Source organism: Scardinius erythrophthalmus, assembly GCF_964197995.2.
Source record: "Scardinius erythrophthalmus genome assembly, chromosome: 1".
NCBI classification, from domain to species: Eukaryota; Metazoa; Chordata; class Actinopteri; order Cypriniformes; family Leuciscidae; genus Scardinius; species Scardinius erythrophthalmus.
Genome location: NC_138221.1, coordinates 74,186,500 through 74,209,760, shown reverse-complemented (window position 1 = coordinate 74,209,760; position 23,261 = coordinate 74,186,500). Strand labels below are relative to the sequence as shown.

The 23,261-nt window shown below is 41.3% G+C and overlaps 1 protein-coding gene across 3 annotated transcripts in view; it reads right to left on the bottom strand.

The window, feature by feature from the left end:
* Positions 1 to 23,261, bottom strand: part of LOC308689805 (NACHT, LRR and PYD domains-containing protein 12-like) — a 75,772-nt gene that overhangs the window by 19,933 nt on the left and 32,578 nt on the right. For all 3 annotated transcript variants that reach the window (XR_014030065.1, XM_081363815.1, XM_081363816.1), the window contains exons 11-15: positions 9,262 to 9,435; positions 6,920 to 7,093; positions 6,220 to 6,390; positions 1,104 to 1,277; positions 700 to 873 (exon numbers count right to left, since the gene is read on the bottom strand). Coding sequence is in view for 2 of the 3 variants with exons in the window: in XM_081363815.1 (XP_081219941.1) it covers positions 700 to 873; positions 1,104 to 1,277; positions 6,220 to 6,390; positions 6,920 to 7,093; positions 9,262 to 9,435 (867 nt within the window). In the remaining variant the exon portion in view is untranslated. The remainder of the gene's footprint in view (positions 1 to 699; positions 874 to 1,103; positions 1,278 to 6,219; positions 6,391 to 6,919; positions 7,094 to 9,261; positions 9,436 to 23,261) is intronic.

The window sequence follows — 23,261 nt, the reverse complement described above, 5'->3', positions numbered from 1 at the left end:
ACGCTACAACGCTGTTGCGTATTAAATATGATAATTTAAATAAAATGTTTTATTTAATTCAATTAATCTACTTGTACATAATAATTTTTTAGGGCTTAAAATGTATACAGATTTGACATTTTCCCCTCTATACTTCTATCGGAATTGGTACGAAGTTGGCATTGAATTTCATTTTAATGGTATTAAAAATGTCTTAAAAAGCCTTGAATTTAAGTTGGAGGATCCTGGGTGTACCCTGTTATAATCAGGGTATATTAAATCAAAAGATGAATGAACACACGACACGGCCCGTGTATCATCTGATCATTTCATTTCCTGTTTGGAATGGAATAATGAGAAATGAAAAGACGGATCGTTTATTCGGTGTTTCGTTTAGTTTAATAAACGGAAAATGAGATTTCGGCTCGATTTCTAATTTCTCGTTTGTGGTTTACAAATCGGTTTATGGCTTTGTATTTCGTTTGCACATGTGGGCGGCGCTGAAACGGCCCTTTCATCTGATTGGTTAAACCGCTTCGTCTTCAGTACAGCCAGAATAAGAGTCCGTACGGCACACTCACATCCCACTTTAACCCCCTGTGAGCAATAGGGGAAACCCAGAAAGTGCACTGCTATAAACAATGAAACATAAGCCCTGCTGTCTTCACATAAATAAACTTCAGTCACACTGTAATTGCTGTACTGTATAATGATACTAACTGTAGTTTCTCCAGCTTGAGTTGTGGGTTCATCAGTAGATCACTGAGGTTTTTCACTCCAGAGTCTCCTAGTTTATTCCAGCTCAGGTCCAGCTCTCTCAGGTGTGATGGGTTTGATCTCAGAGCTGAAGTCACATCAGAACAACCTTCATCTGTCATATAACAGCCTCTTAAACTACATTAGCAGAGAGAGAGAAGAAAGTAAGACAGAAGAAAGGAAAACTCTTCTGTAAAGACACATCATCTTCATAAGCAAATAAAACAGAGAGAGGAAGAGAGATCTTCATCTTTATTTCACCAGATCACAAAATACTCAGTTTGCACAAATACAATGTTAAAGTGTTTTAGTTTAAACTGTTGAAGTGATTTTAAGCATTTTGATTCTTGTATGTGAATGTGACTGACCTCAATCTCTCCAGTTTACAGTGTGAATCCTTCAGTACGGCACATAAGTGCTTCACTCCAGAGTCTCCTAGTTTATTCCAGCTCAGGTCCAGCTCTCTCAGGTGTGACGGGTTTGATTTCAGAGCTGAAGTCAGGATGAGACTCTGTTCCTCTGTAATACTGCATCCAATCAGACTGAAGACAGAAAGAGAAAATGACTCAGATCTATGATGATCAACTAACGTGTTCATCTTCATCCAGCAGACTTTTGCTGACAAATAAACAGGGATATCAAGGTAAAGGTAACATGGAGAAAGACTACACATTGTTCATTTAAATATACTACCAACACTGTAACAATACAAAGGTTGAAAGCGTTGATCTATTTATGTTAGTTTACACATTCATTTAATTTCATCTTTAAGGTTCTTTCATGTCAGTGTCACCCTTGGTTTGCTCACTGGGTCAAATGTGTTTATGTCGGTTGTTTTCAGACACATTGTCTACTTGCTAAAACTTTATAGTAAGGTTTCATTTGTTAACATTAACTACATTAGTTAACATGAACCAATGATGGACAATACTTATACAGCATTTAATAACCTTAAGTTTAAACATTTACTAATACATTTTTAAATACAAAAGTTTTCTGTTAACATTAGTAAATCCCCTGTGAACTAACATGAACAAAGAATAACTGTATAAACTAACATGATCAGATTAAGGAATAAAAGTATTTCCTCAAGCAGAAGACAATCAAACAAGTTTTGTAAAAGGTAGTTCATCTGCTTTAGTGCTGCACCGTGAGGCAGTGTCAGTGTGTTTTATGGATGGCTCAGCTAAACAGGCCAATAAGAGACTATTAACTACTATTGCTTTTAATTATACTAATACCTAATTAAAATTTCTACAAATGTATAAAACTGATCAGAGATCAGGTAAAACCCACAGACACTTGTTCAATCTCAGTGAATCTGCATGATTCATGGGTTCACAGAGATCATCGCCCCCCAGTGGTGAACCATTGACATTTCCAAACGTTTTGAAACAGTTATGACGTAACGAAGCCTCGTTCACTGAAATCATGTGACTTTGGCAGTTTGATACACACTCCGAACCACTGATCCGAAACAAAAGATTCGTAAAGGTTTCACAGCTTCATGAAGCGTGTTTCGAAAGCGCCCATCACTAGCGTTCAGTCAACTTACCTTCAGTGGATCTTATTACAGGCAGATACTGATCACAGACTTTTAAAATGCACTTATTCAGTTTTTACAAGTTACAGTATATGTTGCACCAAAATTAGATATTTGTGAAATACAAAGATTAAATTGAAAGCAGTTATGAACAGTTCTGATCCTGATGTCAGAAAGAAAACATTGTTCTGCCTCTACAGAAACTGATATAATTATTGGGCTGGACTGGGACAGAAAATCGGCCCTGGCATTTTGGCCCAGACTGGCCCACTACATATGATCATAAACACCACCCATCTTTGCTCGCCCTTGAATATGTTTTTGTTCAACTCCTATTCATTAAAAGCACTAATGCCATGTAATGAGTGAGTAGGAACGAGTGAGAGTTAACAGATGAAATAAGAACAAAATTGTAATTTATTAATACAATCGAACTATACTCCACAGTGATGCATCCAAAAAACAAGCTATATAAAGCTTGCATAGCAATAGCAATACCAGTGTTTCCCACAGGATCTTTGGTAAAACTGTGGTGGGTGGACCTCTGTCCCTCTAGGGGGGTTTGGGGGCATTAAATTCATCAATCTGGTGCAGTTTGAGAGTTCAAAATTAAAAACTCCGACCCATTTTCAGTGTGCAAATTAAACAAAGAAAAAAATCAAACCTCTTTTAGTAACAGTGTCTGAAATACATAAGCACATGATCTTTTATTTTGACGGAAACTGCATCAAGCTTTTATTTTGGCGGAAAACATGGAAAAAAACGCGTCTCATTAAATTTCTAGTAAATTGCTGTAATCGTCAACTATGCAGATGTGGAAATAATCTGTAACTGGGTTATGGGTTCCTACACTCATAGCCAAAGTGTTTTGAAAGTAGTTCTGCTTACCGCGAACTCTACACTTTCTCATCTCTGTCCTGATCCTCCTCACTATCCTCCTCATCAGCCACTGGAGCTGATGAAGGTCCTGCTGCTGCAGAAAACATTTATATTTTGACACATTTTACAGCGTCTGCTTGAAGGGCCTGTATCTATTTTTCAGGCTATTTCTGCACATTCCTTGCGTTTCTTCTCCATCTCTCAGACTATTTTGACAGATACACACTTGACACTGCACGCTCGCTCAGAGCCCAGAGGGGGAGGTGTTTAAAGATGTGATTGGGCCAGCCCAGTGTCAATCAAGAAAACAACCAATGGGCCGCTGATCTACGCGTTTCATGGGCCGGTCTGTCAGTGGAAAAAAAACGTACACTTACTTTTTTTGACCAATGCATTACACCAGCCGGCACTAACCCAGCGCCATCAATTAAACAAAACAAAACGAATGGGCCGCCGATGTACGAGTTTTATGGGCCGTTCAAAAAAAAAAAAGTATGAGATATATCGGCCCAAAAAGCACGTCGGCCCGGTATGCCAGATTACCAGTCCAGCCCTGAAACTGATATAATTATTGACCCATGATCAAACTGTCTGTCTTAATCAAATATTTAAAGCTTGATATCACCTTTTTAATTTTGTGTTATTAACCTGTAAACCTTTGCCAGTGCGCCGGCACACTGAAGCGTTTTTTTTTTTTTAATAGTTCAAAGTTACTATCAGATTTAATGTTATTACTTCGACAAACTATACATCATTAAAAATATATAAGACTCAAGTTTCAGTATTTGACCACTATTGTATTCTGAGAAACTTATAGTGACAGTTATGTGTTAATTTGTGTCAGGAGTTATGAAATGAAAAAATGAGTCAATACCTTTAATATGAATTATGAGCGTCAGCCGCTCCCATTCAGAAAAAAACTCTGTGCTGTCGTCATGACAGCGATACACAAAACAACGTCCCTCAGGGCTTTAGCTAAAAAATGTGCAGATTTGGAGAAATATTGATAGATTCTCATAGGTTTTCATCAGAGGTCTATAGACAGGAATAATATTTATTGAATTTATACCCAAATGCGTCGTGGTAATCATTATGAGCTCTGGATACTCTGATGTACTGTGTTTTCAATCCATACCAGCAGCCTGAGGACGCCCTATGCAGATTTATGCTGCGCCCGAAATCAAATACTTCCCTACTATATAGTATGCGAAAAACAGTACGCGAGCAGAGTGGTATGTCCGAAATCATAGATTTCGAAAAACAGTAGGCGAAAAGTACCCGGACGACCTACTACTTCCGGCGAGATTCTGAAGTGCGACTATGATGGACACTTTACTATCCCATGATAGTCAGCGCTGGATTCTAGGCACCACCCGATTGTTGTCAGCGCCAAACACATTTTTGAACTTGTGATTGCTGATTCTTGTCAGCGCTGGATTCTAGTCAGTGTTTGAGCGCTGGTCTATGACTGGAAAAATAAGAGTCGTTGCAAAAGTAATGATAGGCTACAAGTCGCATTAAACTGGAAGATTATAGAATGTTAGGCATTCTAAACTTTTGAATAAGAAATAATATCAAGTCGTCAAAATACAACTCGTCAAAACTCACAACAAGCGCGCACGGTGAGAACACATACCCGAACTTTCCTGCACATCATATTTTTTACATTATTGATACTGCTTTCAATCAAAAAAACCTGCCTAGTGCCTACAACACTGACGGTGGATGTGCGGTCAGGAGTAGAGCGGCTGCGGACAAATGTTTTTTTTGTTTCTTTTTTAGCGTTGCTGAGGTATTCTTTCACGCGCACCATAGATGCACGTGCACACACAATATGATATCACACTCTGCGCATATGTTTTACAACATAATTTAACAAAAACATAGTCCTAACACTTTTTAAATAGCCCACTTAAAATGTTTATTACAATTAAATTACTAAATGCTTAAAATGAATACAAGTAAATGAACAAAAATTTGGATGGACTACCGTGAGAGTCAGAGGTCGGGTGGAGGTCAGCTCCATCTTTAAAATATAGATGAAGAATTGGCGCAGTAGGTTGTAGGGCTCACAATCTGTAAACGTGTTTATAGTTTTTTTTTTTTTTTTTCTGTGTTGGCTTATTTATAAATATAATATGTATGTATGTATTATATGTATATGATACATTTCTTATGTGTGTGTGTGTGTGTGTGTGTGTATGTATATATTATATATATATATATATATATATATATATATATATATATATATATATATATATACACTCTCACACACACACACACACACACACACACACACTGCTTGTGATATTGCCATCCACAAATGAATCAACAGAGATACACACACGCATACTATTGATTCATTCATGTTTATTCATTGATGGTAATATCACAAGCAAATAAATTACTTTTTCCTTAACAAAAATCAACATCTGTCATTGTTCACAGGTTTATGTGTGTGTGTGTGTGTGTTTTTTTTATTTTAGGTAAAATGTATTGGCTAAATGATATTTAACTTATTTGAGAAATTACACAAAAGCTCTCGACAAAGGCGTGATCTGTGAGCAGCTGACCGACGACTCCTCTGAATTGTGAGCACGAACGACGTAAAAACGCAGACGAATGCGGAAAGAAGAACTAAAAACATTGCTCTAAGTTGGTGCAGTCAGTGGAATGGGCTCTTTAAATTTTTGCGCTGATGTGACCGCGCATGTTACGTGACAATACCAACCGTAATACCAGTACGTCCTGACTCCATTCATACTACCCGTATTCATTCTATATAGAGCGTACTTTTTTAACGGTCGCGAAGTACGTTCTAATTTAAATGTAGTGCCTACTCCCATAGTACGCGATTTCGGACGCAGCTTTAGTCCATATAGGGAACACATGAAAAAGTGCCATAATCATGTGACATTCTGGGGATTTTTCAAAAGTGGGGTTGCAGCTTAATAGTTTATTTGACTGTTTAATTTTATTACTTTAAATTGTTCTGGCTCTGTGTGACTGAGGGAAAAAATGCTTAAAAGTAATATAATAAATAAATGAGCAATACTCACGTCAGTGTGTTGAGTTGACAGTGTTTATCCTGCAGTAGAGCAGCGATCTGATTCACTCGTGTGTCTCCTAGTTCATGTTCACTCAGATTCAGCTCTCTCTGGAGTAACGGGTTTATACCCACAACTCTATTCACATACTGACAGGCTTCCTCTGCAGCAGGACTCACAAACCTGCAGAAGAGGCAACTCAGGTATCAACTAAATGTCCACTGCATTACAAAAAATGATTGACACAATAAAAAACGTAATTATTGTTTTAAAGACAAGCTTAAATTAGTTATTTAGATGTCAAATTTTTCTTTAAACATTTAAATGCACAAATAAATATATATTTAAAAGAAACTAGAGCAACTCTCAGTCCTAAAGCAAACATAAGCATAAGAACAGAAAGGTCTCACAGAGCAGAAGAGCAAAAGCTCACTAGATCATGATTTTCAGTATGAATACAGAGTGTGAAATTAAGATCTTTCTGTCTTTAAAGCAGGAGGAGTGAGAAACGTCAGCACAGAGAAAACTGGCTTGTGAAACTGCATGTTTGAGAACATCTGGAGACTCATAGACCTGCTGTAGAGAGATGCAGTGAATCTGGGCTTGATGGAAAACTATTATTGTTAATTATCAAGGTATACTCCTGAATGTCACACACATATACTGACCCATATATATAGCTAATTTAGTTAATTATTTGATCCCGTCTCACCTCAGTGTCTTCAGTTGACAGTCTGGATCCTGCAGTAAATCACTGAGCTCCTTCACTCCTGATTGTCCAGGATCATTTCCTGTGAGATCCAGCTCTATCAGGTGTGAAGGGTTTGATCTCAGAGCTGAAGCCAGAGCTTTATAACCTTCTTCTGTCACACTGCAGTTAGAGAGTCTAGAACAGAGAGGAAAACACTCAGCTGATTAATCAGTTAAACCTGAACAATATAAATCCTTAAACTGAATTTAATTTTATTCTTCATACAAATGTATTGAAAGTAGGGCTGAACGATTAATTGCATTTGCGATAATATCGCGATTTGATGAAATGCGATTTTTTTAATCGCAAAGCCGCAATTACACTCTGGTCACGTAAACCAGTCTTGCAGATGAAGCATCAACTTGTCACGCTGCGCATAGGCCTGGCATAGGTAGGCTACAGGAAATAACAGTGTTTAATTTATGTGATATTGTGTTATAGATTCTCTCCAACGATTCTGTATTGATTAAGATAATTTCAGATTTATGTCTGAGCTTAGTTCTCAACACAGATACGTGATGACGCTACGTGTGCTTTATAAACAACCGTATTCTGCTTGCTTCTAATTCCTTTGTCTCACACACACACACACACACACACACACACACACACACACACACACACACACACACACACACACACACACACACACACACACACACACACACACACACACACACACACACACACACGACACCACTCGAACCTTCCAAAAAATTGAAGATCGCTTTGCGAAGAGCGTTTGAGTATGCGGCTGTGAGCGACTCCGTCTACGTGGTTAAATGTAATTGCATCTCAAAATGCTTTTATGACGTAAAATTAATGTGACACAGTCAGTTATATCTTAAGTTATTAAACAGATAGGACAAACCACATCTTATAATTTCAAAAGAGATGAAAACGTTCAGACAGCCGACTCTTAAATACTGAAAGCACTTTGTTTATTGCTTGTAATATTTTTTCCCCCTCTTTGTTATTTGTTTTGAAGCTATATTAGTTAGAAAAACATGTAATTGTATTAATTTCGTTTTTTAATGTGTAATTGTTTATAAAAGTAGGCCTACTTATAATTAAATATGTAATTAAATATTTTAAGTTTTATTAATAAGATTAATTAATAAGAAAAAAATTAGATCGGCTAATGAGGTGCCTAAAGATTCCCTTCCCTATTTTACAATGATTTATTGCTTGTTTTTGTTGAATAATAGAAAAGATAAAGATTTTTTTTATACCATGTATTCTCTGTGTAAATTCATGCACCGAACCGTGACGCCCGTACCGATTCGGTGCAATACGAATACATGTACCGTTCCACCCCTAATATATGTATATATACCCCCTTTTTTTGAATATGTTGGGAAGTTGACCTTCCCAGACAATCCTGAGTAAACTTAGTGTCCCACGTTTTTTGCTGCAAATGACTGGGCAGTTCTTGGACCGTCACTCACAGCTATTAGTTAATGTGTTTTTATTTTGTTTTTTCCTTCATTGTTACTATGTTGTTTATCGTTTATTTTTGTTGATTCTTGGTGTTTATGTTTTTGTATTTTTTATTTTTTTGTATGTGAAGGGGAACTTTGTTCTTATTTCATGTTCAAAATTGAATAAAGAGATTGATGAAAAAAAAAAGAAGTATATACTGTATATATAAACCAAAATACAGCGAATAGTCTTCTTGGTGCGCCTACTTTTGAAAGTCAACATTTAGATTATGTGAACTAAGTTAAATGCATTGTAAAGGCCTAGGTCACTCTGGAATAAATCACAACGTGTTTCATGATAAAGAGTGACTTTAGTTTACAGTCCGGAAAATACAGTAGGTTATAGTAAATTATTCCACGGACCCCCTGGCACTGGAGAACTGAAAGCCTCATAAGAAAGCCCTGTCGAGGCTCTTCCCCGGTGCGGGTCGTGTCGAGCCATTAGTCTGGGTGTTTGATGAGAAAAAGATGAAATGTAGTAGTTGCAATAAACGCGTTCAGAATCCGTACAACTGCAGCAGCGGAGGACTTTTATTCTGCTGAGCGGAGCTGAGGAAGAACTGATGACGGGACAGTTTGATCTTCGGCTGACAAATCAGAGGAAAGGAGCGTTTCATTCCCGCCTATACGTGTAGAAATCAAATATTCAAGCTGTTTATAAATGTTTCTACCTGAGAACGAAAAGTGAAGAGAGAGATCTTAATCTTTATTTCACCAGATCACAAAATACTCAGTTTGCACAAATACAGTGTTAAAGTGTTTTAGTTTAAACTGTTGAAGTGATTTTAAGCATTTTGATTCTTGTATGTGAATGTGACTGACCTCAATCTCTCCAGTTTACAGTGTGAATCCTTCAGTACGGCACATAAGTGCTTCACTCCAGAGTCTCCTAGTGTATTCCCGCTCAGGTCCAGCTCTCTCAGGTGTGACGAGTTTGATTTCAGAGCTGAAGTCAGGATGAGACTCTGTTCCTCTGTAATACTGCATCCACTCAGACTGAAGACAGAAAGAGAAAATGACTCAGATCTATGATGATCAACTAACGTGTTCATCTTCATCCAGCAGACTTTTGCTGACAAATAAACAGGGATATCAAGGTAAAGGTAACATGGAGAAAGACTACACATTGTTCATTTAAATATACTACCAACACTGTAACAATACAAAGGTTGAAAGCGTTGATCTATTTATGTTAGTTTACACATTCATTTCATTTAATCTTTAAGGTTCTTTCATGTCAGTGTTACCCTTGGTTTGCTCACTGGGTCAAATGTGTTTATGTCGGTTGTTTTCAGACACATTGTCTACTTGCTAAAACTTTATAGTAAGGTTTCATTTGTTAACATTAACTACATTAGTTAACATGAACCAATGATGGACAATACTTATACAGCATTTAATAACCTTAAAGGGTTAGTTCACCCAAAAATGAAAATTCTGTCAGTAATTACTCCAGTAGCTCAATCTTAAGTTTATAAAGCGACGAGAATACTTTTTGTGCGCAAAAACAAACAAAAAAAAAACTTTCTTCCACTATTCATTTCCTTCTCTCTGCACCTCTAGTTGGTTCGCGTAGTGTTTTTGCGCAGCGCGTCTGTGTACACGTCACCACGTAGGCTCACTATTGGCCGACACCGGTCATGTGTGTGATGCGTGATGACGTGCAACACAGACGCGCAGCGCAAAAACACTACGAGGCCCAGAGAGAAGGAAATGAATAGTGGAATAAAGTCGTTATTTTTGTTTGTTTTTGCGCACAAAAAGTATTCTCGTCGCTTGATTTACTTAAGATTGAGCCACTGGAGTCACTTGGACTATATTAACGATCTTTTTAATAACTTTTCTGGGCCAGCAAGTTTCGGTCACATAGCAGCCTATGGAGGAGTGAGACATGGCTCAGATTTCATCAAAAATATCTTAATTTGTGTTCCGAAGATGAACGAAGGTCTTACGCGGTTGGAACAACATGAGGGTGAGTAATTACTGACGGAATTTTCATTTTTGGGTGAACTAACCCTTTAAGTTTAAACATTTACTAATACATTTTTAAATACAAAAGTTTTCTGTTAACATTAGTAAATCCCCTGTGAACTAACATGAACAAAGAATAACTGTATAAACTAACATGATCAGATTAAGGAATAAAAGTATTTCCTCAAGCAGAAGACAATCAAACAAGTTTTGTAAAAGGTAGTTCATCTGCTTTAGTGCTGCACCGTGAGGCAGTGTCGGTGTATTTTATGGATGGCTCGGCTAAACAGGCCAATAAGAGACTATTAACTACTATTATTGCTATTAATTATACTAATGTCTGATTAAAATGTCTACAAATGTATAAAACTGATCAGAGATCAGGTAAAACCCACAGACACTTGTTCAATCTCAGTGAATCTGCATGATTCATGGGTTCACAGAGATCATCGCCCCCCAGTGGTGAACCATTGACATTTTTAAACGTTTTGAAACAGTTATGACGTAACGAAGCCTCGTTCACTGAAAATCATGTGACTTTGACAGTTTGATACACACTCCGAACCACTGATCCGAAAACAAAAGATTCGTAAAGGTTTCACAGCTTCATGAAGCGTGTTTCGAAAGCGCCCATCACTAGCGTTCAGTCAACTTACCTTCAGTGGATCTTATTACAGGCAGATACTGATCACAGACTTTTAAAATGCACTTATTCAGTTTTTACCAGTTACAGTATATGTTGCACCAAAATTAGATATTTGTGAAATACAAAGATTAAATTGAAAGCAGTTATGAACAGTTCTGATCCTGATGTCTGAAATAAAACATTGTTCTGCCTCTACAGAAACTGATATAATTATTGACCCATGATCAAACTGTCTGTCTTAATCAAATATTTAAAGCTTGATATCACCTTTTTAATTTTGTGTTATTAACCTGTTAACCTTTGCCAGAGCGCCGGTGTTACGGATCAACTGGGGATCATGTTAACTGGGGACGCGCGCGTGCACGCAGATAATTTTACCTGGATTTCCAGCAGATGTTGAATGGTGACAGATTCGTCACAGCGAATCTTTCTCTGAGCAGATTTAAAAGCTTTCCACGTTATTGGTAAATGTTTGTATCATATTGGGACACTGTTGTTTACTCTGTCGCTGCTCCGCTGAATGTTTTAGACGCCTTTAAAGGAGAACTCCGGAGAACAAAATAATGTGCGCGTGGTCTGTGTCGTGAAATCTTCCCTTAAAGGAGAACTCATTTTTTTGTACATTTGGAGTGCTGTCAGTACAACGAGAACAACGACAAAAATCGGTGTTGCCTACACCGTGTTATCCTCTTTTTAAAATGTGCACCCTGTTGACTTCAATGGGGCAAGTTTTATACTTGCTTTTAGCCTCTTAACATCCTTGATGTGCCATTACAAGTGCACAGGTCATGTGAGTGATTCCTTCAGAGTGATCACGAGTGAATCTGACTGCAGTAGATGTGAAAGATATGAATAAAAATGATGTTATTTCAGCCAGCGCACATACCTGTATTTACATCCTGTTTTCGGTCGAAGTCCATAGTAGTCGATTGTCGAGATCAAGCGCATATGTTTAGTACGTATGATCACGTGCGTGAACGTACTCGGTTACTAACGTAACCTCGGTTCTCTCTAGAAGAGGGAACGAGTACTGCGTTTTATTCAAAACGCTACGGGAAAAGTCTCTTTTCACGAAACACTGAAGCAAAAAATTATCCTTTAACCCTCTGAGGTCGACAAACGCGCCGGCGCGTTTTGCTGGATTTTCTCCACATTGTAGCACTATAAACTTAAATTTCTCCGTCATTTATGGTCATACAGAAAAAATAAATATAAAAAAAGAATCTGTGGTATTTCTACTTTTGTATGTGTCCACTTCCAATCAAATCAAAACATTGTGCTTTTGTAAAATAAAGAAAATAAACAGTGTGTGCGTTCTGCCTCTCCGTCGCGGTGAACTTTTTTTTCTTGAGCACGTCTATAAACTGAAACAAAACTCAGCGAATACTTGTCACACATTTATGAGCCATACACCTTTATAAACATTTAAGTGTGTACTTTTAAATGATCGGATTCAAAACGAAAACAAATATTCTCTGTTTAAGTAATTTGTATAAAACCAACAAGATTTCCAGCTTCTCAAACGCTTCCTAATTATTTTTAATTCGGCCACGCCCACTCGCGCAAAAGATATTCACATGCAAATCTCCACATGGAACGCGATCGCCCTCATTACCTCAACAACAAAACACTTCACTTCACTTTTCGTCGAGTTTGAAAGACGTGCCTGAGCTTACATTGGATTTACATCAGAAGAAGAAGAACGATATTTGAAGACAAGAAAGATAAGGTAAGTAATTCTTACATATTAGTTTGCTATTGTTGCATAAATTTCACATTGCAGTTGAACTGTTGCTAGATATATGGTGAATATTATAATATTTAGACCCGTGTTTACTGTTACTGTGTTTGTGGATATCTGCTCAAACGTAGATAGGCTATGTATATGGTAGGCCTAACCATAATGTTTTATATTTGATCGCAATCGCGTTTTAATGTATCATATTTTTGATCGCGATCGCGTTTTAATGTATCATATTTTTGATCGCGATCGCGTTTGAATGTATCATATTTTGGAAAAGCAAAACGCTCCAAACGGCTTCATGTTTTTACTATTATCTCATTTCATATCATCATAACGAATGGAAACATTTGAAGTAACATGATAATCAATATATTTTTCTCTAGCTTAGTTGTTACTGAAATCTTTTTGAAAATATATATAGGCTGCTATATTGTTATTATTTTATGCAGCACTGCGCATAGCCTATACCTACAAGGCACAACAAACCTGGTGTTCATTATATATTGTTGGAAACATTTGTGTGAGTGTGTATTCTGTGAATTTTAAAAAGCAATTTTAACAAGAAAAATCTAAAATGTATTCCCAAAATCGTGCAGGCCTTTCTCTTGATATCAGTATGTTCACTTTTTTTTTTTTTTCAGGGCCCAGATGCCACTGAGTCCTGCTGACTTCAACATTCACAGTACATGTCTCTGTACATGAACATGGTAAAGTGAAAATCAAACACCTTAGAAAATGAAAGGTATGTACAATGTTTTTAGGAATGGCACAAAGGTCTCTTTCTTCAATAAGTGCTTTTTTGTTGTGTATCTTTGGATTATGTTGTGTTGTAAATAAATCCAAACAATTTTAAAAGCCATTCTTTTTTAAATCTCCTCATTCTTTGTGCAAGGGTGGTCAGAATGATGGGCCCTGATAAGCTCCTAATAGGGCCATTAGGGAGGTTCTTTGTCTTTCTCAGGTGTGGAAAGCTTTCATATTAATGAGGTGATCCGCCTCTTCACATATTGCTTTCTAACACAAAACACGTCGTAAAATTTTTAAATCAATATATTGTCTTTTCTGAATGAGCAGTCAGGGTGATTCTCACATAGTTTTAGAGCAAATATTCTAGGCTACGTGATACAATTTTCAAAAGTCTTGTGAAGAAATAATCAGTATGGGTTTCATGACCTTATTTCAGTGAGAATTTATTTTTGTATTTTCACAAACCACGCATAAATGTCATTATCTCAAAACTACAAACTTTTACATACATTCTGCTGATATATTATTGTAGCAGAGTTTGTGCTGAATACAGTGTAATTAGACTTTAGCCATGAAAATGTCACAAGTAACAGAAATAACCACAAATGTCAGAGCATGTCAGAACACCTCCAGGGCCCAGAAAACAGCTCAGACCTCAGAGGGTTAATTTTCATATATGTAAAACGCGTTGCGGCAGCAGCAGACAGCTATGGCGAGACGGCTTGCTCGCTCATTGGCTGCTCTGCGGCAACTGCTTAAGCCTATCGAGCGAGGCCTGAGATGACATCAGGCCAATGAGGGCGCTTCGCGCCCTCCTCGCCACTTCCCGCCGAAACGGGCATGGCTTACCTCTATAAAAGGAGCTCGAGAAGGCTGACTCACTTGATTTTGATCGCCGAAGCGAACCAGAGTGAACCGTACGCACGGCAGAGAACGCAGTACTCGTTCCCTCTTCTAGAGAGAACCGAGGTTACGTTAGTAACCGAGTACGTTCTCTTACGAGAGTCCTCTCGTACTGCGTTTTATTCAAAACGCTACGGGAACCCCTTGCAAAACGCCGTGCGTGCTGGGATAAAAAAACACTGATCACCGGAAGCTATTTCAGGCACACAGTGCATAATCACCAGATTGACTCACACAGAGTCAGGGAATAAGGGTGGGAGCCTTAATTCCCTAAACTGTAGCGTCGTAGAATAGACATGTCCACAGACGCAAGTATAACATCACATAGACAGGGTAGGGAACCTGAACTAATGCGGAAAATGTGGGTCTTACACAGTTCTGCCCAAGATAGTCGGTAGCGCATAGCGCATGAGTTTCAGCGGTCTGACTAGACGGCTGAACGGATTACACCGACAAAAGCTTAGCCTGCAAGGCGGGAACCTCTAGGTTATAAAACCTGATAAATGTAGACGGCGAGGCCCAGCCTGCCGCCGTACATATATCCTGTAGGGAAATCCCGCTGGACCAAGCCCACGAAGAAGCAACGCTTCTCGTAGAGTGCGCTCTGACTCCCAACGGGCATGGAATGCCCTTGGCAGTATAAGCCAGCGCTATGGCGTCAACTATCCATCTGGATAGACTTTGTTTCGAAACAGCCATTCCTTCGGAACGTCCACTGAACGAGACAAAGAGCTGCTCTGTCTGTCTGAAGACAGCAGAGCGGGACATATAAGCTCTTAAAGCCCTAACAGGGCAAAGAAAACTCGAGTCCCCTTCCTCACTCGATGCCGGCAGGGCAGCCAGGGAAATGACCTGAGCCCGAAAGGGCGTGTTGAGGGATTTCGGCACGTAGCCGTGCTTAGGTTTGAGTATGACTTTAGAGTCATTAGGACCAAACTCCAAGCACGCCGGGCTCACAGAGAGCGCGTGCAGGTCGCCTATGCGCTTCACTGAAGCGAGAGCCATCAAAAACACTGTTTGAAAGACAAATGTTTGAGGCTAATAGACTGGATAGGCTCGAAAGGGGCACCTTTCATGGCCACCAGGACCGTAGAAAGGTCCCACAAAGGAACTGAAGGAGGTCTGGGCGGATTCAGTCTCCTAGCTCCCCTGAGGAAGCGGATGACTAAATCATTCCTTCCCAGTGACTGACCCAGCGCTGAACCAAAGAACGCTGAAATAGCCGCCACATACACTTTGAGCGTGGAAGGGGATCTGCCCTTATCCAACAGCTCTTGTAGAAAGGAGAGAACCTCCGTTACCTCACATTCGAGGGGTGAAATGCGCCGAGCTGTACACCAGCCGGAGAAAACAGACCACTTCGAAGCATAAAGCCGCCGTGTCGACGGCGCTCTAGCCTGAGTGATGGTATTCACGACTCCCTCTGTGAGACCAACGGGTATCTGTTGAGCACCCACACATGAAGGGACCACAGTTCCGGGTGTGGGTGCCAAATCGAGCCCCCGGCCTGCGAGAGGAGATCTCTCCTCAACGGCAGTGGCCATGGATCGATATCTGCCAACTGCATCAGAACTGGGAACCATATCTGGTTCTCCCAGAACGGAGCTACAAGCAGGACTGGGCATTTCGTTTCCCTGACCCGTTCCAGCACCTGTGGCAGGAGGGAGACGGGGGGAAAAGCGTATAACGGGCAGCGTGGCCACCTTCGGGACAGCGCGCTGTCGGTCTTTGAAAAGAACGCGGGGCAGTGCGCGTTTTCGCGGGACGCGAAAAGGTCCACCTCCGCTCTGCCGAATCTCTCCCACAACAACCGGACTGTTTGTGGGTGTAGAGACCATTCGCCCGGGGGAACATTGTTCCTGGACAGTCTGTCTGGGCCCACATTCTGAAGCCCAGGTACATGCACTGCTCTCAGCGAGCGTAAGTTGTGCTGAGCCCATAATAGTAGGCGTTTCGCCAGCCTGTACAGGGATATGGATTTCAGACCGCCCTGGCGATTTATGTAGGACACCACAGCCATGTTGTCCGAACGGACTATGACGTGTTCGTCCTTGATGTGGGGACAAAAACGCGTTATCGCGTTGTGCACTGCCAGCATTTCTAGGCAGTTTATGTGTTGGAGCTTTTCTCGTTCCGACCACAGGCCGAAGAACGGTCTGCCCCCGAGCAGAGCTCCCCATCCCGAGGTGGATGCGTCTGTCGACACCATCCTCACTCTCGAGGAAGTCCCCAGGCTTACACCTGATTGGTACCAGTCGTCCGCCGTCCAAGGCGCCAGGGCTGAAACACAGCTCTGATCGACCTTGAGGCGTAATCGACCGGTCGCCCACGCTCTGCGCGGTACCCGCGTTTTCAACCAGAACTGCAGCGGGCGCATGCGGAGCAGGCCCAGCCGGAGAACTGACGATGCTGAAGCCATGAGACCCAGCATCTTTTGAAACTTCCTGAGCGGGGTGACAGCGCCGCGGCGAGGTCTTTCCGCCGCGGCGCTGTCACCCCGCTCAGGAAGTTCAACACGCGCTGTGGTGACAGCCGCGCTGTCATAGACTGTGAGTCCAGAACGACGCCCAGAAACAAAATCGTTTGACTGGGGTTCAATGAACTCTTTGTCCAGTTGACTGATACCAAGATTCTCGAGGTGATCGAGTAAAATGGTTCTGTGCTCCACGAGCTGTGATCGTGATTGAGCTAGGATCAACCAGTCGTCCAAATAGTTCAGCACTCGCATGCCTCTGAGTCTGAGAGGAGCGAGCGCTGCGTCCATGCATTTCGTAAATGTACGAGGTGCTAGGGACAAGCCGAATGGCAGGACTGTATACTGGTATGTCTGACCCCCGAAGGCGAATCTCAAGTATCGCCTGTGGTGTGACGCTATCTGTATTTGAAAATACGCGTCCTTCAGACCTATCGACATGAACCAGTCTTCTCGGCGAACATGCGCGAGAATTTTGCTGGTTGTGAGCATTTTGAAACTGTGTTTCACTAATACTCTGTTCAGCCGTCTTAGATCCAGTATGGGTCTGATACCGCCGTCCTTTTTGGGGACTAGAAAGTATCTGCTGTATAGTCCCCCTTCGCTTAGAGCTGGGGGAACGCGCTCTATCGCCCCTTTGCTTATCAGTTTAGATATTTCGGCTCGAAGTAGGTGAGCTACTTCCAACGAAACCGAAGTTTCGACGCGCGCAGTGAAGCGGGGAGGGCGTCGACAAAACTGTAGCGAGAAGCCTCTCTTTATAATGCCTAGCACCCAGTCCGAAACCCCTGGGAGCGCTGCCCATGCTTCTGCATGGCTGGCTAGGGGCTGGATACGGAGCGCGCTCTGATCGCCGTGCGACAGAGGCGCTTCGGGGGATACAACAGGCATTATGCCTGTGGCATTTGAGGCGGGGCGCGCGCTTAATACAGCGGGCGGAACGCTCGTCCTCGACCTTACTACAGTGCTTAGCTGAGTGAGGGAGGACTGAGAAAGTCTCATAGGACTCATGTGAGCGAGTAGATGTGGGCTGGGAGCGGGCACATTTACTGCTTTGGGCACGGTGTCTGCCTGAGCAGAGCGCGCGCTCACAGGTCTCGTTTTTACAGAGAGCCTGTGATCTGTTAGACATAGTGTTCGTGGGCACTGGGAAGCGGGCACTCTCACTATGTTGGAAGCACAATCGACCTGAGTCGATTTTATGTGCGCGAGCCCTAAGTGTAGGGCTGTGCTTATGTGTAGTGATGGGCACTGAGGAGTGGGCATCGAGACTACATTTATAGCACCATCGGCCGTAGCCGGGCAGAATGCCTGCGCTCGACCCCGCTGCGGTGTTTAACCGAGCAAGGGAGGGCTGGGCGAGTCCCGTAGGACATATAATGACCGTTAGTAAGTGTGGGCGCGGGAGAGCGGGCACAATTACTGCAATGAGTGCACTGTCTGCCTGAGCAGTGTGAATGCACAGGTTTCGTCTTTACAGAAACCACAAGGCATGCAGAACATAGTGTTTGTGGGCACTAGGCAGTGGGCACGTTCACTATGTTGTGTGCGTGATTGACCCGAGTCGAATATATGAGCGCGGGCCCTGTGTGAAGGGCTGTGCTAATATGTAGGGATGGGCACAAGCAGTGGGCATCTTCTGTACACATATAGCATCATCGGCCGTGGCCGGGACTTCGCTCGTGGGCTGCAAAACAAACACGTCTGCAGTTGCCTCTCGGGGAACAAACAGAGTGATTTGCATTCGGCGGCATAAATATTTTCTGCCGGCAGACCCGGGATTCGAACTCGGATCCTCTGCGCGAGAGCCTAATAATCTACCACTGGACCACAGTGAAGATACATAGACAAAGTCAGCGCGAGTATTATCCACACTGGCGTTTGCTTGCAGGCATGCGAGTAAGCACGACATGCAATACTAACATTTTCAGACGCCTGAAATATGCCAGAATGTGAGAAGAGTGGATATCGCCCGGTTTCAGCGGGGCTGAAAACACTCCATTCCCCTTTCGCCAGTGACGCACGGGAACCGTAGAAACGGCGTTCGGTTGCAGGCAAGCGGGTACTACGCGCTCGCTGGCTGCAAAATGCATCTCCGAAGTCGCCTTCAGGGGACTGACAGAGCGAAGCATTGGCGGCATAAAAATATATGCCGCTAGACCGGGATTAGAACTCCGGTCTCCCATGCGGAAAACCTATAATTCCGCCACTGAGCCACAGGGGGATGTAGGCTTTGAATGTGAGAAGAGTGGATATCGCCCAGTTTCAGCGGGGCTGAAAACACTCCATTCTCCTTTCGCCAGTGACGCACGGGAACCGTAGAAACGGTGTTCGGTTGCAGGCAAGCGGGTACTACGCACTCGCTGTCTGCAAAATGCATCTCTGCAGTCGCCTTCAGGGGACTGACAGAGTGAAGCATTGGCGGCAAAGGCGGCGTCAACATGTATTATTCGGCGTTTGCTGGCAGGCAAGCGTGCTATAACAGACTCACTTGCTGCAATAATATTTCCAGTCGCCGAACAGGGAACTGAGAAATATGAGAGAAAAGAGGTGAGACCGACCAACGGTGGGACTGAGAACACTCTTTTCTCCTTCGCAGGTGAATGACGCGCGCGGAGGCAGGGTAGCTTTTCTTGTAACGTAAAGAAAAACTAATCCCGCCGTCCGCTTCCAGGAAGGGCAGCCTCGGAAGGATGCCTGGCGAGTCCTCAGAGTCACCGTAGGCAATTGGCTCGGAGTGAGGGCATTTCGCCGTCAGCGAGCGCGAGCGCTGCATGAGAAGGCGTCTTGAAAAAGACGCAGCTCTTTTAGGGGTGAGTGTTGCAGCGAACACACACACACACACAGAAAACAGAGCAATATAGCAAAAAAGGATATAGGCGTCGGAAAGCGCAGCAGGTACGGCGGTAGAAGGCGGCGTTGGCCAGCGGCTTCGAGGGCTCGTCCCGCTGAAGTGCTTGCTTCGAACGACGCTTGCTTCCGTGATCCAGCGATGCGTGCGCTTCGCTGAAGAGATTAAAATCAAGTGAGTCAGCCTTCTCGAGCTCCTTTTATAGAGGTAAGCCACGCCCGTTTCGGCGGGAAGTGGCGAGGAGGGCGCGAAGCGCCCTCATTGGCCTGATGTCATCTCAGGCCTCGCTCGATAGGCTTAAGCAGTTGCCGCAGAGCAGCCAATGAGCGAGCAAGCCGTCTCGCCATAGCTGTCTGCTGCTGCCGCAACGCGTTTTACATATATGAAAATTAAAGGATAATTTTTTGCTTCAGTGTTTCGTGAAAAGAGACTTTTCCCGTAGCGTTTTGAATAAAACGCAGTACGAGAGGACTCTCGTAAGAGAACTCGACAATTGACTACTTTGGACTTCGACCGAAATACAGGTATGTATTCACCCGTGTTCACTCTGAAGGAATCACTCACATTAGCTGGGCACTTGTAACTTTGCAAATTTTAAAAAGAGGATAACACGGTGTAGGCAACACCGATTTTTGTCGTTGTTCTCTGTACTGACAGCACTCCAAATGTACAAAAAAATGGGCTCAATGTTAAAATTGACCGGAGTTCTCCTTTAAGGGAAGATTTCACGACACAGGCCACGCGCACATTATTTTGTTACATTCGTTTCAATGAAATTGAATATCTGACGACAACTGTAAGTACATTAAATAAATTATGCTATTGACATTGTGTCTTTGGAGTGCGTGTGTATTCACAGATTATTGTTATGATGCCAATTTGTGGCTTAATTTAAATTGAGCAGCAATACTGCTGTGGTCAAAGGGATGTCAAGCATTTATTTATTATTTATTTTAATGTTACTGAGGAATGAATTAAAGCATAAAGCATACAGTAGGCTAGACTCCATAAATATTCCTAAAGAGTGTTGAAAATTGAGAAGCCATAGCTTATGGATCCAGTGAATTACCCACAGCATTTATTCAGGGAATGTTCAACAAACATATTTATTAGCTAACAGGTAATGAAAGCAACAATAAAAAATAAAATAAAAAATAGGCAAATGTGCATGCAGGACAGCTGTATTTGCCAACAGTGGAACATCTGACCACACAGTCCCACCTTCAACATTCTGAACATTCAATCTAAGGAAGGGAGAACAAACTATAGACTTAAGTTACATGTTTATGAAGAACAGTTACTTGTTTTGTAATGTATATGTATACATTTTTCTTACCCATTGGCCAGTTTGGCCTTCATACCTATGCTACTCTCCATCTAATGTAGTTATATTAGTAAATAAATGTCACAGTTGTATTATCTTTTTAAGAACAATTTAACACACCATCACCCTTCATTGTGAAATTTTCACATCTCCTCTTTATATAATCACGCTCCTTTCTTGAGCAGCGGTCGGGATATTGGTTATCCTGCAAAGTTTTTGATTTGTCTAACTTTAATTGCGTCAATTTGCTGTGGCAGTATATGGCCTAACAACAATGACACTTCATTTATAGACCTTTTAATCTGTTCCTAACGGTTAGCAGACAACAATAATGAAAGCACATGATGTGATGATTCATAACAAGTAAAGAGAATATGTTAATGAGATTCATGGTACCAGTCAAATGAAGAGAACTGGCATAATTTAAATTTATATTACATAAAAAGATTGTGTCATATTTCTTTTGTTAAAGAGGTCAGCAATAAAGTAAACAATAAAGCATTTCCTCTTGTTTTAGAGAGGGTCATGCTATTCGTGTGAGTGAGTGTTATACTAAGTGTCATATTACCACCACTGTGAAACTACAGTAAGAAATTACGATGATATTTTTTTTAACACATAATGCACAGCCTAAAAAAGAAACAGAGCTACAATGTCTTGTAGAAACACAGACAGTGCCGGCCCGAGCCTTTTGGGGGCCCTAAGCAGAATTTGATTTGGGGGCCCCCTCCCACCACGCGGAGTCACCTGTGCTTGACGATTATTGACACAATGTCACTCTATAATGTTACATTATAAATTAATACAATGAGGTTATGTATTAATACAAAATAAATACTTAATAAAAAATAGATATACTTAAATAAAAATGTTTTAACTTTTTCTTTACTATTTTACTAACTCTTTGAAACTTCTGAAAACAAATTGTCACAAAACATATAGGCCTACAAAAAATAATTTACAAAATATCCTCCAACGTTTTGCAACACTTTGCAGTTTGAATGATGTCTTGTATGACAGAGTATGTTTTTGTTTACACTGTTCGATCGCGCCCGCGCCTCACACACACACACACGCACACGCACACACACACACACACACACACACACATTCCAGCACTGCAATGACATCGCAGCCTGTTCGTTATAGCCGTAATAAAATATAATAATAAAATAGTCAAACTAACATATAAAAAGTACACTGCTCTTTTTAAATAGTCAGTAGTAGCCTACAATTCGTACCATTCAGCGCTGCGTAGCCTAAGCACCGCTCCACTGTGATGTTTCCAAGCACATTTTTGCGCATGTGAAGAGAATGATTTTTTCCCTCGATATTGGATTTCAAGCACATTTTTGCGCATGTGAAGAGAATGATTTTTTCCCTCGATATTGGAATTCAAGCACATTTTTGCGCATGTGAAGAGAATGATTTTTTCTCTCGATATTGGAACGTGGATGAAGTACAAAGAAGCCTATAATAAAGAATAGTTTGCCATCCAAATCCATCGTGAATGTTGAAACATTTTGATTCTAATGAGAGATACGTGAGCCCGCCGCTTTCACTTTCGCTTTAAATTATTTCGTTTTGGCTTGTTTATAGTTATTTTTTTATTCTTGTTCTGTTCTGAATATCATTAAAATTAAAGGATAAATCATTGATCAAATCAAATTTTTGTGACATGGCTTAATATTACCGTGACTTTGCACACGAATTGTCTATGTACGCGAGGTTATGCGCATGACTCAAACACTGCGCAGACACAGCAGCAGTTGTAGGCAGGTATATTGATCATGAAATCAGAATTTTCTTGTCTTGAATTATTAATCCATTCATTCATTTATGTCATTTGTTTAAGTTAATTAATATGTAAAAAAAAAAAAAAAAAAAAAAAAAACTAGCTTGGGGGCCCCCTGGTGGCGAGGGGGCCCCCAAGCAGCCGCTTAGTTCGCTTATGCCTCGGGCCGGCCCTGAACACAGAGATATCAAAAATCTGCATATGTCTCTCATCAGTGGTGGCAATAATTTATTTTTAATTATTCATTCATGCAGGAGTGCATGCTGGGAGTTTTATACTGTCCTGGAACCCAGCATGCATTGCGACATGAAAGTTTTTACTGTCACCATTGTTGAGATTCATATGCTGTTTGTTGATGTCTGTTTGTG